The 16,948-nt window shown below is 38.7% G+C and overlaps 6 protein-coding genes and 1 non-coding gene across 7 annotated transcripts; 2 read left to right on the top strand and 5 right to left on the bottom strand.

Annotated features, from left to right (window-relative positions):
- Positions 1-177: 177 nt before the first annotated feature.
- ATC70_007239 (uncharacterized protein) lies at positions 178-1,752 on the bottom strand (the record flags this gene model as incomplete). The annotated part of the gene is made up of 1 exon (XM_064826502.1): positions 178-1,752. The coding sequence occupies one exon, from the start codon at positions 1,750-1,752 to the stop codon at positions 178-180; it is 1,575 nt and encodes a 524-aa protein (XP_064678362.1).
- A 302-nt stretch (positions 1,753-2,054) lies between these two features.
- Positions 2,055-3,153, top strand: ATC70_007238 (uncharacterized protein; the record flags this gene model as incomplete). Its single annotated transcript, XM_064826501.1, has 5 exons — positions 2,055-2,194; positions 2,252-2,659; positions 2,712-2,767; positions 2,832-2,894; positions 2,948-3,153. The coding sequence occupies 5 exons, from the start codon at positions 2,055-2,057 to the stop codon at positions 3,151-3,153; spliced, it is 873 nt and encodes a 290-aa protein (XP_064678361.1).
- Positions 3,154-7,816: 4,663 nt separating this feature from the next.
- On the bottom strand, positions 7,817-10,235 carry ATC70_007237 (uncharacterized protein; the record flags this gene model as incomplete). Its single annotated transcript, XM_064826500.1, has 4 exons — positions 7,817-8,738; positions 8,797-9,596; positions 9,738-10,056; positions 10,099-10,235. The coding sequence occupies 4 exons, from the start codon at positions 10,233-10,235 to the stop codon at positions 7,817-7,819; spliced, it is 2,178 nt and encodes a 725-aa protein (XP_064678360.1).
- A 1,005-nt stretch (positions 10,236-11,240) lies between these two features.
- On the bottom strand, positions 11,241-11,801 carry ATC70_007236 (uncharacterized protein; the record flags this gene model as incomplete). The annotated part of the gene is made up of 1 exon (XM_064826499.1): positions 11,241-11,801. The coding sequence occupies one exon, from the start codon at positions 11,799-11,801 to the stop codon at positions 11,241-11,243; it is 561 nt and encodes a 186-aa protein (XP_064678359.1).
- A 1,748-nt stretch (positions 11,802-13,549) lies between these two features.
- Positions 13,550-14,704, bottom strand: ATC70_007235 (uncharacterized protein; the record flags this gene model as incomplete). The annotated part of the gene is made up of 1 exon (XM_064826498.1): positions 13,550-14,704. The coding sequence occupies one exon, from the start codon at positions 14,702-14,704 to the stop codon at positions 13,550-13,552; it is 1,155 nt and encodes a 384-aa protein (XP_064678358.1).
- A 1,166-nt stretch (positions 14,705-15,870) lies between these two features.
- ATC70_007234 lies at positions 15,871-15,943 on the bottom strand. The gene has a single exon. It is a non-coding gene; the product is annotated as a tRNA-Ala (tRNA).
- A 43-nt stretch (positions 15,944-15,986) lies between these two features.
- Positions 15,987-16,925, top strand: ATC70_007233 (uncharacterized protein; the record flags this gene model as incomplete). The annotated part of the gene is made up of 1 exon (XM_064826497.1): positions 15,987-16,925. The coding sequence occupies one exon, from the start codon at positions 15,987-15,989 to the stop codon at positions 16,923-16,925; it is 939 nt and encodes a 312-aa protein (XP_064678357.1).
- Positions 16,926-16,948: the final 23 nt, after the last annotated feature.

Here is a 16,948-nt window from a genome sequence, read left to right as displayed (position 1 = left end):
ACTATGGTGCCATCTGTTGAATTACTATGCAAGTTTGTGTTGCCAGCGCTGGAACTAACATGATGGAGACAATTCAAAATGCTTTTGGGTTATAAGTGTGTATACGTTTATTAGATTACAAAGAGAAATGCAAAGATTATTACTAATACCATCAAAGCTGGGATAAAAGAAACTGCCTTATCGACCATAGGCTAATGAATCTAATGATAAAATTGCTTCTGCTTTCGAGGCCAAATCACTTAATGATTGAGTTAATTGAGAGAGAGCATACGATTGCTCGGGTCTCACTTGTCTTCTCAGATGCTCCAAGCGATCAAGTGCTTGATCAAAGTCAGCCAACTCATAACCATTATTTTGGTGAAGATGGTGTTGTTGTTGAGGTGGAGGCGGAAGCTGTTGTTGCTGAAGTAATTGATGTGGTGGCGAAGGTTGCTGCTGAGACATTTGTATAGGAGACATACTACGTTGCGGTTGATGATGAGAGTGTTGTTGTTGTTGAGGTTGTGATGAGGGAGGAGTCAATGGTGGTAACGATAGAGGAGGTAATGTATTATTGGTATTGACAGATGAGGTAGCTGACGAAGCGGAATCTCTACGACCAAACAGTGATTCAAGTCGATACGATTGACGCTCTAAAGAGATCGGAGGCAAAAAGCTCTTTGTCGTTGATTGACTCTCTGGATATGGTTTTGAGAACAAGGGAGACTTGTTTTGTTGTTGCTGAGGTGGAGGAGGCTGAGGAGATGGTGAGTGTTGTTGGTGGTATGATTGCTGTTGAGGATGGATTTTGTCAGATAAGGATGTGGGTGCAGAGGATGATGCATTAACGGCGCTGATGGTAACAGGAGTATGTGTGTATGGTTGAGAAGATGAGGATGATGGCAGTGGTGGAGGCGACATAGGGGTTGCTCTAAGAGGAGTAGGATGCGCTGGGGGTGATGATAGTAGGTAATGCTGTTGTTTCTTTTTGGGTAGCTCCATTAACTTTTTCTTTTTCAGCACAACATAATCCTCGATTTCTGGAACTGGATGAGTCATCTTTCGGTGTTGTTGGTGCGCATTGTTGGGTGGATTACTGGGATAGGACAGTGAAGAGGCAGGGAGAGGAGGTCGAGAGGGTGGTTGAGATGTTGACATGGAAGATGTTTGTGAGAGAGTATCATCTTCATCATCCAATTCTTCTTCATCACTACCTTGTGCTACGATGATTCTTTTTCTTCTCTTGATGACACTGCGCTTCATGCTCACTGGTCTATGAACATTATGAAGCTTATAATACAGACCACAAGCGTTACAGATAGTGTTGCCTTGTTCATCTCGCCTCCATAGTGGGGTTGTTGTTGTTCTGCAGTTTGCACAAATGAGAGCTTGGCGATTTACTTGGTGCTGATTAAAAGCGGGACACCCAGCGCAAGAAGTGGAACCACCAGTGCCATTACATTGACCACCACCTGGACAAGTACCTCCACCACAATCGCTCTTCTGTTCTGCTGAATTCACAGCCTTCTTATGAACGGTTCTTTTCAGTGTAGGAGGTCTTAAGGTGTTTCTCGCCTTGAGATAAAGACCACAAGCATTACAGATAGTCTCACCGTTGGGACCTCTTCTCCACAGAGGCGTAGTAGTAGTACCGCAATTTGCACATTCTGTAGCAGACACAGAGTCCACCTTTTTCGTCAAGGAAGGCGGAGGAGGAGGTGAAGCAGTGGTGTTTGGAGTATCTTGTTTAATAGGTGTGAGTGTTTCCATCATAATAAATATTATAGATAAAAAAGAAAAGAAATCTGATAACAAACATGGCCCATGGCACCTAAGAAAAATATCTTTTTCACCTTGGATGATTGTATATATGGTATTATAAATTGTAATCAATCAATCTTAATCTCCGTCTATTTGATCAAAGAAACTTGGCCGAGACAAGCATGGAAGAAAATTTTTTATCTAATCCATCTATTCGCTTACGATTGGTAGAGTCAGAGTTGGCCGTCAAGCACATTTTAGCCTGGAAAAGATTTTTGGTTTTTCGGTCCTTTACATTTAAACGCAAGTTAACAATGAACCTTGGTGTTAATCAACGTATCGAAAAGAAGCAAGAAGAATACCAATCCTACTTCAAGCAGAAAGCTGACACCTTAACATTAAAGACGAAGCCGGATAGGAAAGTCGAATGGCCTATCAAAAGCTATCAAAACAGGTGTGGAATCGCATAGGCTTGAGTGCATTATATCAGTGCTAACGCCAGTGCTTGCAGGGTAAACATCAAAAAGAGAAGATTGTATCTGGATACCAGCGAAGAATCAGTGGCAAAGGTTGGGATTACAAAGCATCGTCAATTTAAACGCACAGCATGGGATCCCCAAATGAATCGAAAGACAGATTTCAACAATTTCAGCAAGAAAAAAAGTAAATTGGATACATCGATTATGGATGACCTTGTCAACTTTGTGAATTGCTCAAAGTCTTCAGCACAAAACAAAAAGGAAATGGACACAATTGATAACCAGGATACAAGCTTGATCAAAAACCTCTCACTCAAATTGATAGATCAAGTCTTGATGAACATTGCGAACCCCATGGACAAGGATTCTAATGAACCAAAGAAAGATCTTGATTGGGAATTTATGCTTGCCAATATTCTCCAAACCAATCTCCCCAAGCCGTAAGTATGTTTATATTACGAGCAGATTTAGTGTTAATACTGTTCATTTCAGAGTCATTGAGCGAGTAAAACGACACATGGCTTTAGCCACAGGAAAAAGGACACCAGGTAAGCCTGAATATGGATATATTATCTACGGCATTCATTCATGGCAACCCATGCATTTTATCAGCAATTACAGCGTTGAATGTTACACCATGTCAAATATCAGATTTGACAATCTCAAACACTGAATGTGAGTTACTTGCAAGGGATCAAAGGCTTCATTGAGTTTAACTTTGAAATTAGTGGAGATGAAGGCTACACTTCGAGAACTGTATGCTCAAACGGAAACAGAATCATTTGAACCTTTGCCTGATGGTGACGTTTACGAAGATATAAAATGGTTGATGGATCTATCCCGAAAAGACAGCAATGATCAGATATCAGAGATTGCTACGATTAATGAGGAATATTCAAACCGTGTTTTGAATTTGAAACCAGCCTTCTTCTAGTATTACATTCTGCACATATACCCTTTCCCTTCAGGCTTCCACGATTATAGTAAACTGAATAGATAATTGCATTAGTAGTGGATATGAATTATTTTACCTCTTGTGAAAACAATTCAATCAGTATCTTTTTACTATAATATTGTATATTGTTAAAACAGCTTACGGGATATTAGATCTTCCCTGTTTGTCATCCCAGCAACTCATCAAAGCGAGTTATAACTATTTCAAGGGATCGCTTTTTTTTTTAAACATGATTTAATAATTTGCTCGTACTCTTTCTTTACAGAAGTCAGCATTTTTATAAAGTATATATGCCAGATCTGTAGCATAACTAGATTTAAGGCTAAGGCTGGAATTTAAAGCTTATACTTTTACGATCGTTTTTGAGGCAAGCTATATGAACGAAGATTCTTTTGTCTGGCAATAACGAAATATCTCATGCAAAGACAAAATCATTGGATGCTCTACTTTTTAAGATGAAGGCCTTCACATTAAGAATCGAATGTCAAGTGCACCATTATATTTTAGTGCTTTGGATATGTGAGCTAAAGTCTAATATGCTGCCTCTTAATTCTATTTTTGGCCGGTTTTATTAGAAAAAGATAACGGGCTTCCTCTGCACTACATTTTGAATAGGCACGTCGTAAGCTCTACCGGCGCAAGCTCGTATTGCTACCTGAGTTTTACCGCAACTTGTTTGAAGCTAGATCAGTAATTTATGAACGCCTATACTTTAATAGCTCTCACAACATATTTCAACCTACAATAATATATAAATTATTCCCTATTGTTACACGGCCCAGAAATCCGTAGATTTAGCTCACAATGGCATTACATTTTTTGATTTTGAGGTTTTCAACTTTTGGACGATCGAAAATTGATTTTCTAAATATTGATGCTAGAGCCTTGAGACTAACATGTTCCTATACCAATTTTTTGCCAAGATGACGATGGTACAAACCGAATTTGCATAGGCAGCATGGTTGTCGAGAAATATATGATTTTTTTTTTGAAAATGGCTAATTTTGTATAGATGCTGCTAGTAAAAGTTTTTAAATTATTATATATATGTGGGCTGTATGTGCAGTGAAATCAGGTTTAAATAGATTTCACAAAAAAAATAAAGCAAAGGTAAAATACAATAGAAATCAACTGTATTTTATTTGTGTATAAAATGAACTGAAAATCCTGGAATTGAGTAAAAAAAAGAAGAGTATTTATACATTTGCATCTAGCTTGTAGGGTTAGTGATGATAGAGAGCAATAGGTTCTGCTATTGCGATATCTGGCAAATGTTGTTGATGTTTGATTTAAAGTGGTAATCAATGCAAGAGCACTGGCCATAAGGGTCGATTTGAGTAACCTTGATGGGCTTGGGTGAGCTATCGTCATAGCATGATTTAATGTAACCTTGATGGTTTAAAGTGTGATGTTTGTTATTGAAGCATGGAATCCTTTATCTGGGATATTGTGCAACTATGGCAGCAGGGCATAGTTGTCATATTTGAATATGCTTGTTATTGATTTAATTCCATTTGGATAAAGATACCATCACCTATTACGACCATCATGGGTGTGATTGAATACACTGTGATCAGGAGTGATTCATTCACACGATGTGCGATATAAGCGTGTATCTTTACTTTAGTATTTTTAAATGGGTTTTTGATGTACATTTGAGCGCTTTCATTAATAGATCCAAATAGCATGAATTTGAATGAGTGCTATTTGATGAACTTTGGTTTTCAATTAAGTTGCGTTTGGGTGGCTATTTCATTACACAAAAGTTGAAAACCTCAAAATCAAAAAACATTTTGTACATCCAGGTCCTTATAGGTAAAAAAAAAAATAGAATCTCGTCAAACTTAAATATGTTGTAGAATAATGATGTTGGAGCAAGTTCTTAGTGGGAACATTATATTGGAAATGCATACTTCATGAGATAATCAACATTGGAGATGCTATTTTTAAGCGGGGGAATATACATACTTTAAATTGGGAATCTTATTATTCCTGAAGAATAAAGCAAGCTACAGTTGTCTAGTTTTAACAACAAGATTCTTCAACATGTCAGGTATCTATTGATAACTTAAAACCAACAAGTTAATATGGCCCTTTTGTACGCTCTGATTTTTAAAATGCTTGGTCAAATTCATACATGTGCCGTGTACACATGCGAAAGCTCAACGGAGATTCAATTTCTATTGTTCTAAATGATGACCCATGGGATTCCAAAATCTATCGACCTTAAAAGTACGCGTTTCTTGATAGTAATCACCCCTTCAAGCTTATATGAAACTTGTAGAGAATTCAAAGGAGAATACAATGGTATTTATATCAATTCTCTGGTGTACATTGTTTACCTGATATTTGGTACGATTGTTTTTGCAACTTTTTGACTGTTTTCTAAAGATTAACCAGTATCTGTCATCAAAACATTTTATTAAGCATTATTAAACATTGTAGACCAAAAAATTTCCTATTGAATGAGCCTTTGCTCGAAGCTCTGGCATAAATCTATCATAAAATATTGACAATATTGTCCTGACCAAAAAATCGTCACCAGATTTTTTGCTTGCTATCACGCGTAGATTGTGAACAAAAATCCATGATTTTGCATGATATCCTTTTTTTGACCATATCTCGACAAATACTCACTGGATTCGCACAAAACAAAGACCATTCGATAGCTCTACGTTATTTCCATTATAATATAAGGGTTTTAAGCACCAGATGTACGTTCCCTTCATAAATTTGCTCAAAATCATGTATTTTATGAGCTACAAGCAGAGGATTTTCAAAACTTTTATCGTTTCTCTATAAAAACAATACCATCGTATAGAAATTTGAAAAATAAACAGAAGCTACTAAGCTTTAAGCTCACGTTGTTCACTTAATAAAATCCAGCGGTACGGCCCTTTGAAAATTGATCATTTACACTATTTTTCGTCATTACTCATCGACATCCTTCTCAACAAGCCCACATAAAACATGTACTAGTCAAACAAAGTACCCTCTACAACTTTTACTACACATACTGTAATGAAATAGCCACCCAAACGCAACTTAATTGAAAACCAAAGTTCATCAAATAGCACTCATTCAAATTCATGCTATTTGGATCTGTTAATGAAAGCGCTCATATATACATAAAAAAAACCATTTAAAAATACTAAAGTAAAGATACACGCTTATATCGCACATCGTGTGAATGAATCACTCCTGATCACAGTGTATTCAATCACACCCATGATGGTCGTAATAAGTGATGGTATCTTTATCCAAAAAGAATCAAATCAATAACAAGCATATTCAAATATGACTGTGGAATACATCCACTATGATCTGCATTCCGACAGTTCATCCAGTTGCCGGATTTAGATATAAAGTGTCAAGAACTTGATTTCAACAGAGGGTTTATTTAACAAAACGATTATCTTGAGGTAAGAGAGAATAAGATATACAAGATAATCTACAACTGGAAAGGATGGAGGGGAAAAGGACATGATATTTATACTTGACAAGAGGTGCGGACATAAGTGCGGAGACATGGATATAGCGTGGATAAACGTAATGATTCGTAATCTGAAACATGAGTCATAATTACATAATTATGACATTGGCTTGATACTTGACGTTGATAGATACTTGACATGATAAGGTTGCATAAAGCTTGGCATGACATAATGATTACTAATGATGACTAATTGATTACTAATGGTTATCAATTAGTACTCCTAAATCCTGAACACCGAGATGACATAAGCATAACGTAGACATAACACTTGGACTGCATGGTTCTAGATCCAGGTACCAGATCGAAGCTTGGTTCATGACATAAACTGTATGTACACTGGATTAGATGTACGATATCGATTTATACTATAAGAAGAGATGGACTTCAGATACGCTAGTACTATAAGATTCATACTATATAAGATATAGGCTATAGATGGCACCATGGACATCATGGATGGCGCTATAGACTTATACTTGTATTCCGACATTGACTACGGATGTTTACCATATCTGGATAGGCACCAAGATTAATGCAATATGAGCTTGTTGCTTCAGATGTGCACTTCATGATCCACGCTATAAGACACATGCTTATATCCGTGATACTAGCTACAGATACGTTATGTACTACAGACTTGTACTATATATGAGACATGCTATAGACATGCATACGATATGCTATAGACATGCCATATATCCAGATACATGCTAAAGATGTATGCTTAGCGATATACACTCAGATATGTACTATTAATATAGACTAAGAAGACTGTACCTATCGGATACATGCTACTAGATCGATATTAATTATCCTTTTAGAAAGGATAGATCAGGGTACTTCGGATGAGAGTCTAATTATTCATCCAGACAGAGCTAAATCATGATTAGCTTGCTGGAGTTGTCTTTTAGCATGATTAGACATTAGTTGATCTGAGTTGACTTATTTGTCAATCTAACTGATAGAGCTTTTATCCATTGTTATAGTATACTAGTTGCACAACACCGCTTCGCGGTGTATACAACGTCGTGCTGCCGCAGGCTTACTCCACCATTAAACAAGGCTTTATATCTGTTGAGAAATGATGAGACTAACAGCCTGACAATAAAAAATGGATGTAATTTGAGATATAAATATATAAAAACTTTATTGAAAGACCTCAGAGTATACTATATTGTGTGTATAGTGGCCAGGTACGTTTTCCAGTACAGAAATATCAGGATCAACCATGATTCTTATCGATGATGGCTTACTGACCTTTGACATTGCGACGTACAACTGACCATGCGAGGAGACGTGAGAGGGAGGATATAATCCAACGTTAGATAATGTTTGGCCCTGCGATGATTTGTTTATAGTCATGGCAAAGGCCAATCTCACAGGAAACTGGGTGCAACTGAAGTCGAAGGGAATTCTTCGGTTGGCTTCTGTGATAAACTTGATCCTTGGGATATACACAACGTCACCTGCTTTTGGCCCTGTGGCAACGGTGGCTTCAATTATTCTAACACCCAAAGATTTCACGATTAGCCTGGTTCCATTGCATAATCCAGCTGAAGGATCTAAGTTTCTCAAGATCATTATTGGAGACCCAACTCTCAAAACCAATTCATGTGGAGGCAGAGAGCCAGATTCTATGGAGTTGAGAAGCTCGAGAGGCACCTGTATTCGAAATTGAGGATCACAGACTTGATCATAGCTGTAATAATAAGTGAACTTTCTTCCCGGCAAGTTGTCAAGTAGCAGATTGTTTATGACTGAGACATCTTGGTTCTTTGGGGTTAATATAACACGTTTTGCAAAATAATGGTCAATCGTTGAGCTATTGTTGATGTTTGGAAACACAACAGCTAGCAAATCCAGCAAGTTGGTAGAATTGAAATACATTTCATCTGGGATACGCACAAAATCCGAAGGAATAATGTCCCTAGGTAATGTCACCGTTCTAACTTTTCGTTCACCAATTTGTAGTAAATAGCTAGAAAACTGTTGTATCTGGTTGGCTAAATCCTGATTGTTGTCTTCAAGTGCTTGCTGCACTCGCATGTTAGTTTCCAGCTTGAATTTTCTAACTTGTGGCCAAAAGTAGCAGCGGTTGATACATTGAGACACAATGCTTGATCTACTTGCTTGCACCTGGGACGATTGGGAAAACTTGACGAAAATCGCCAGCGAAAACGATCAAGCGGCCACCAAAAGGTAAGCTGTTTTTCATCACGTCTTTGAAGGTTTTGTCTACAGTTTCAATCAAGTCTTTTCGAATCATGGAACACTCGTCCCATATAACCAGCCTTGCTCTCTTGATGAATTGAGCTATTTCAGAGGATGGTGTAAAATCACACATTGTTGTAGATGAGGTGTCGATAGGTATTTTAAAGGTAGTGTGGGCAGTTCGACCTCCTTTCAGCAGCAGAGCCGCCGTTCCTGTTGAAGCAACTGCAATTGCAATATGATTTTGTTTGCGAGCGGCATCTAACAAAGTATTGATGATGAAAGTTTCCCCAGTACCGCCAGGCCCGTCAATAAAAAACAGTTTGGACTGTGCAGCATCATAGTTTTCGTCAGCTAACGCGCAACGTTGAATGGCATTGCAAGCTATCAATTGGCTTGGATTGAATGGCAAAGAGTTTGGGTCAGGAGCTTCCAAGGCTTCAATTAGCAGAGTGGCATGCATCCTTTCCAGCGGGGTAGAGTCCTCAGGGTAAGCATGATTATCCCTGGTATCAACAGTAGGGAAAACGTTCTTGAAACCATCCATAGTTTTCAAATCAAATTGGTTGGCAACCAAAATTTGATTCAAATCAAGAAGGCAGTGGCCATACATCTCATCTGTTGTTATTTCAGTGGGAACAGGTTGATTCAGAGCTCTTGCCTTTTGTTGCCTACGATACAGATAGTCCTCGGCTAGATGCAGTCTGTGATTCAACTATAGCTGAAAAGGATCAGAGACATCGCAGAAGGAGAGCAGAATACAGAAGAGTTGCCGTATTTTTTGAGGTGACATAGTGGTGCTTGCTTCTGACATGGTATCATTCCATTCATTGTCATCTTGTAGAAGACCCATTACTCTGGCAGTAGCCTGATAAGACGGATAGACACGGCCATTGTACGTTTGCATGTAGGTAAAGGATGTTGCTCCTGGAATTCGATACAATAGGATTCTTAAATGATACTTTTCAATATCTTTTGGAGATACAGCGTAGACTCTGCCAATGGCTCCACCAAAACCTGAACGTCTAGGTCTCCAAACTCTTGGGTTCTGTTGTTTATGAAAAACGTACTTTTCACAGAAGTCCGGATACAAAGTTTGCTTAGCTTCGTTGTCTTCAGGATTTTTGAGATTGTACTTGAACCAAGCTGTCAGGGTTGTTTCTGGAAGTGTACGACTCAAGACCTGGTCAGAACTTTCGTTCTCCAAATGGATTTACAGGCGCTCTGTAGAGGGGTATTCCTTATGCATAGGGAAAGACATGATTCTCCAACAGGCTTCAGATGCCGAGACATATCTTGCATCAAGAAACTTTTTGATCTCATCCTGGTGATCATCTTGAGCGGATGAACCCATATATACCTGTGCTCTGTCATGGCCCTTGTATACATATTTGTATATGTATTTGACCGAGTTGACCTGGCTGCAAATCTCCACGTTGATGTGTGCGTTGTATTTAGCGACCAAATAAAGATTATGAGGCACGACCCAACGATTATATATCAATAGTAATTCTTCCACTATGCCTGGAAATTGTACGATCAGCCATCAATCGTCTTCTGTATATAATTTTTCTTGATTCTTCTGGGTTGATAGTCGTTTCGTCCATGAATGAGTACGGGCAATTTTTTGAACATTTGGCGTTCACCATACAGGGAGTATTTGGATCTAACAGACCGCTATAAACAGCAGCTCGTAAGGTATCTTGATTGAATCTAATAAGATTCAGTTGCTGTTGTTCCATCTTTGCATACATATTGACGACGTATTGGCGAAATAACCTTCCAAATGAATGCAAGCTAATTTTCTAATTTTTTGGTAGTCCTTGCACTACGGCCCAACTGATGTTCTCATGAGAACATCGACGTGCTCATATGAGAATCTATTTGATGTTCTCAAATGAGCACATCGATGTTCCCGAAAGGTGAAAAATGCTCTCATATGGGAACATCGGCGTTCCTAAAGATCTATTATAAGTCGGCCGATGTTCTTATGAGAACATCCGAAATGTTCCCATGTGAGCACATCCATATTCTTTTATAAGCACATCGATTTTCAGAAATTTGAAAAAAAGAATGCTCCTACCGCGGTCGAACCCACAACCTATCGGTTGTGGATCTGACGTTCTTCCTACTAAATTACTCGAATATCTTATTGAAATATATTCTTTTACTTTAATAAGTAGTTATTAGGTAATTTTAAATTGCCATTTTCTCGTGCAATTTATAATACGTTTAGTAATTTTATGAATCTTACAGATAATAAAAGTCTCTCTGTTGCCTACAATATTATAGTTTAGCTATTCAAACCATTTTATTCCAGTGGAAAACTACACCTTCTCAAATGAGAACATCAATGTGCTCATGAGAACATCGATGTTCCCAAAAGAGCGCATCGATGTTCTGTGAGAATATCAGTTGGGCCGTAGTGTTGCTGTTGTCCTTGTCGTACCATCAATCTTGAGCTGTAGTATTGCATGATGGTGAAGGTTTTGTCCTCATCATTATTATTGCTATCAGATGCAATGTCAATTTCGGTTTCAGAGGGATCAAAGCTTTTCACTTTGATGTGCCATCCAGGATCGCCAAATAAAAACATCAAAACGTATTGAAGAGGATCAAAGAATTGATTGGTTTCATTAATCCTTGTTAGGTTATCACCGGAACCTTTCAATCTTAAGACGATATCACGATTCTTTGGCTGTTCGTTGCTGCTTTCATTGTCGCCATCAAACAATAGTATACCAGTTTCTGGAACTCTTGGTCTATTGTACCTTCTTCTTGGATCAGGAGAATCCTCTGAACGAAATATCATTCGTATATTTTGAATTCCTCCAGGTTGCCCAACTGATAGCTCCTCCATGGTTTTAAATAAGTCAACAAAAGGATTGACTTCGTGCATCATATTTTGGAAGAGACGCATAGTGGTTCTCTCAACGTTGGGGTTTCCAGCAACATTCAGTCGGTTTTGGAGCTCATTTTCCCCATCATCGAATATATATATATTGGAGCAAATTTTGGGCGTGTATCATTTGCTGGCATAAGTGCAGAGCTCATGAGATGATAGACGCTACCGTGAATACGGAATGCGTAGGCACCATTTTGATTATTCGCAACTGATTGATCTAAAGTTGCATTCATGGAGGTAAAGCTGAGAGCAGAATTGTACGTTCTAATATTCGATTTGAACTCTTTGCTAACATCGTCATTGCCACTCAAAAGATTGACAATAAGCTCTGGAAAATGGTGTACTGGCTTCAAGATTGCCTGGCCATCTTGACAGCAGATTTGAAACGTTGGAGAAGCTCTTGTTCTTTGCTTTCTTTCATCAATCCACATGTAGACTCCACATTTTGAGCACAAAGCATTCATGCCTCCCAAATTATTTCGGTTAGCCTCAGGTGCTTCAGGATTTCGCGCCATCAAAAAAGAATCTATTGCATCTGCACGTAGAGGCTCTTTGGCACAATTATAATGAGATCGTCGTTGGTGTCCTTCTATTCCACAAAAGGGACATACAACTGCTGTTACGATGACATTGGAGTCCAGAGTTTCAGCTGTGGCCTCAGATTGAGAGGCATTTGGAAAGTCTTGTACAACTGGTGTTGGAGACCGTTGCTCAGATGGCTGATTGATTGGATTTAGCGCACAGTCAAGATGATTTCTGCGTGTATGTCCTTCTCTACGGCACCATGGGCAAGTTGCTCTTCTGTCAGAAGTATTTCGAAGTATCCTCATTCCACAATCCTTATGCGAACGCCTTTGGTGTCCAGCGCGGCCACACCACTTACACCTTTCTATATTAATTTTCGTTGACGGTAGCTCCTAATTCCAAAAGTGGGCTCATGTAGGTCGGAAAAGTTGTTACTGGAATCTTACCTTCAATAGGCTCAGGAATAACAGGATTTGCAGTTTTAGGGAAATTGTGAAAGACAAAATTTACAGTACATGGCTCAGCTGGAGTATTCGAAGAATCAGAGCGGTTTAAACGACTTCTCAAGCTTCGAGGCATTTGGATTGTTAGGTAAAACTTGGGTATATGAAGAGAAAAGGATTATGTAAATGCTTTATTTTCCAAGAATTTTGTTAGGCTTCTACCAAGCTGACAGTAATGGCTGATTTCCCTACGGGCACTCTTGTAATTAACTTTTTACTGTGTGACGGCAGAATAAAATTGTTGTGCCAGAAGGGCTACAACTGTCTATAAAGATTAAGGTATTCTTGATGGGTAGATATGTCTGTGTTGTGCAACAACATGGACAAGCTATGATAAGTGAAGTGCATCTCAGCTATCTAAATACTGAGGTTCACCAGATGTGATAAGCGTTGTACAAGATAAATTGCTACTTTGGCATTCAGAACTTAGTATAAATAGAATAACTCTTGTCTTCATCAATAAATCTTTAGTTTTTGTGTCTGATCTTATTCAAATAAGTCTTTTCTTGTTTTTATAATATCGAACATTTTTTATAAGCTACAAATAATAATCCTTTTATTCTTTGTGCTTAACAAAAATGTATTATTTTAGGAGTTTGGTGATAAGAAGGATCATCTATCTTGCCAGTAGGGAGACTTCAGTTTACTTTACACCTGTCAGTTTGATAATAAAACATACCTTTATCAAGTTGTCATTACTGTTTTTTTTTATTCTTTTTTTTCGTGAATTTTAGTCTATAAAGCCTCAAATTCCGCAGCGTTATCAATCGCTTCATCTTCTTTACTGCTTTTCATGTCAAAGTTAGTCCACTCTTCCATGAGTTGGTCCATCTTGATGGTTCTTACTTGATTGTTGTTTGCTGATTTATGATGAGTGGATTGGCCTTGGTTTTGCTTGGCTTTCTTTGCTTCGTGGAATTCAGAGCAGTGATGGCCTTTTTCCCAAGGTTGATTACAGTAATAGCATTTTTTATTTGATTTGTTGCCAGAAGAACGTTCACCTCCCTTCAGCTTGGGCTCATGGTTTCTTTTGGGTCCTTTGCTCATGCTTGCGACAAAAGTATCTTCAGATACATGTACTTCTAGACCACTGATCAAGGCTTCGGCTTGACGGAAGGACTTCAATTGATGCAAGAATGAGATGCCGAGATAGCTTGACAATGATGCGCGAACACTCAAATTCAAGTAGGGTTGCAAGTTGTTCATGTAAAGACGAGCCATGAAGTTACTATCGGCACACTGAGCAGCATGGGCAGCCCTTATGAAACGCTTGCCGAAGTCAGCAGCAGGTTCCCCAGTCTTTTGTCGAAGATTTACCAACTTGTTAAACATCATGTTGATGGCCTTGGCAGGGGATTCGATGTGATCCATGATCATAGCCTTTCCTTGCGTGTAAGAGATTGCCATATTCTGTTCAATAGTATCAGAGTACCAATCGGTATGGTCTATTCCAATGACATTTGCAAGGTTATCTCTCCAGTTGAGCTCGAGATCAACATTCTGCATTCTGAAAGTTCTTTCAAATGCCTTGAAATATTGATTTACGGATACGAATGCGTCATCTGGGTCCCTTGTATCATCGTTCAAGATCTTGAACTTAGGTAAGTCTCTAACCATTGCGCGCTTGACCAGTGCTTGGGATGGGAGCCCTAGGGAAGCCAGTTCTGGGGTGGTAGATTCTATCCATGCCCGAGTGGGAGTATTATCGGTGACAGTAGCCACAGGCGTAACAGGAGCGGTTGGGGATTCATCTTGATGGGTCTCCTCCATCGTAATGTCTTTATTTTCAGAACGTTGTTCAGATGAAAGGATGGATGAAGTGGTAGTGTTACCGCCTGCAGCAGTAGTAGTGGGTTGATGATGTTGCTCGTTGTTATTTGGTGTTGCCATGGTTCACGTAAAAAAATGTTGTAAATCTGAAAGTACGTGAGAATGGATATAAGTTTATTTTCGTAAAATCAGATGAAGAGGAGAGGAAAGAGTGAATGTCTACTGCTATTTATATGTATGATTTATGGATTGCTTACACACCCGTCTAGAATGGTGTTCTCAAGCTAAGTTTTTGTGTCAATCCTCATGCTAAATGGTAATTATTTCAGATATAGATGATCGGTCTAAATATCTTTAGTTGCTCTTGGCAACATTAATTACTTACATTCCTTATCTGTTATCTTTTGACATCATATAATAGAGAATAGCTTACTGAAACTTAGCTTATGTGAATATCATGGTTATCGCTTACATGTCAATACAGTTTATTTACATATGCTCCATATGTGCATAGTTTATTACCGAATTCAATCTACGATCTTGTGATTCAGGAACAGTTAGATGTGTGAATACAACACAACTTTTGGACCATCGAAAATCGATTTTCTAAATATTGATGCTAGAGCCTTGAGACTAACATGTTCCTATAACAATTTTTTTGCCAAAATAACGATGGTACAAACCAAATTTGCATAGGTAGCATGGTTGTCGAGAAATCTATGTTTTTTTTTTTTGAAAATGGCTAATTTTGTATAGATGCTGCTAGTAAAAGTTTTTAAATTATTATATATATGTGGGCTGTATGTGTAGTAAAAGTTGTAGAGGGTACTTTGTTTGACTAGTACATGTTTTATGTGGGCTTGTTGAGAAGGATGTCGATGAGTAATGACGAAAAATAGTGTAAATGATCAATTTTCAAAGGGCCGTACCGCTGGATTTTATTAAGTGAACTTCAGCCTCTAAATAGGATTACTCTCATCTTTATTAGTAAACCTTTAGCCTTTGTGTCTGATCTTATTCAAGTAAAGCTTTTATAACAAGCTTTTTCTTTTATAAGCCTGAAATGATAATACATTTTTTTTTCTCTGCTAAACATATACGCTAAGATACAAACAAAAATGATAAAGCGGGTTGAGCCAGATTAATAAACGAAATATTTGGTCGTTAGATATTTACTGGTAACAGTGGCTGCAATAAAAAAAAATAATGAAGCATTGAATGGAAGAAATCAAAAAAAAGAAAAAATATGGAGTGTAACAATATAAGATAGTTTTATAAAAAGAAAGTGGAGAAGCTGGGCGTCGATCCCAGTGCCTCTCGCATGCTAAGCGAGCGCTCTACCATTTGAGCTACATCCCCATATTTTATTGAATCTCCAAAGTTTGATAGAATATTTTCAGCCATGCTCAACAATAATCAGCAATCTATGGATTTGAATCAGCTCATCCAAACTGTTCAACAACAACAGCAACAACTGGTCTCTCTCACCGAGCGAGTACAGCAACATGACAATCTCCTTGCTCGCCTGGACCTTTTGGAAAAGGAAAATGGAGAATTGAAAAATCAGTTACAGGCCAAGGACCTTGCAATTGAAAAATTACAGGGCCAACTCTCATCCCGCCGCACCAATCAAGGTGCTCAATCCAGCTCTCAGGTAACACCAACCCAAGAGCTTGTTACTATTCACCAACCCGATGCTACTCAAGGTAGCTACGCATCTGCTGCCCGTAAAGGTGCCCAACATCGTGACCCTGCCCGTACTACCAAGCGACGTCTTGCTGCAGGTCGTATGTTCCAAACCGCCACCACCAAAGGTCAACAAGGATACCAGTATGTGTATCTAGGCCGCTCTGGTAAAATCCTGCGCTCTGAGGTTCGTTACCAACTTCGCCGAGCTGGTATTGATACTGGCCGTGTGTTAGACATCTGTTTCCCTGCCACTGGCGTCATTGGCATCTTGCTCCACATCCAATATGTAGAGGAGTTTCTCGCCTGTATGCGCAAATGTGAAGCTGATCACATTGAAAACTTTCAACCCTTGGATCCCAACAACATTGCTGATCCCAAATATGCTGATCTTGCCATTGAAGAGCGTGAGCAATTGATCTATGAATTCACCAACACCCGTGCTCTGCAAACCCTCTCTTTCCTTCGTCCACTCAACGTTAGTGGCGTTGGCAAATACTTTGTCTCTGCTGGCTGGATCTCTCAAGAAGAGCTAGATATAGCCGTCTCTGAAGCTATCGGTCGTCTTGCCGAGAAGGAGCCCAAAAAGGCTAAATTCTTGTTCAAGCGTCAAAAGGAAGATCATGACAGCAATGGCTCTGCTATGGAACTCTAATGAGTAACATAGCTACTAGTCAT

Source organism: Mucor velutinosus (assembly GCF_035048745.1).
Source record: "Mucor velutinosus strain NIH1002 chromosome Unknown tig00001551, whole genome shotgun sequence".
NCBI lineage: Eukaryota > Fungi > Mucoromycota > Mucoromycetes > Mucorales > Mucoraceae > Mucor > Mucor velutinosus.
Note: the sequence above shows the minus strand (reverse complement) of the source record. Positions and strands in the feature narration are given on the sequence as shown.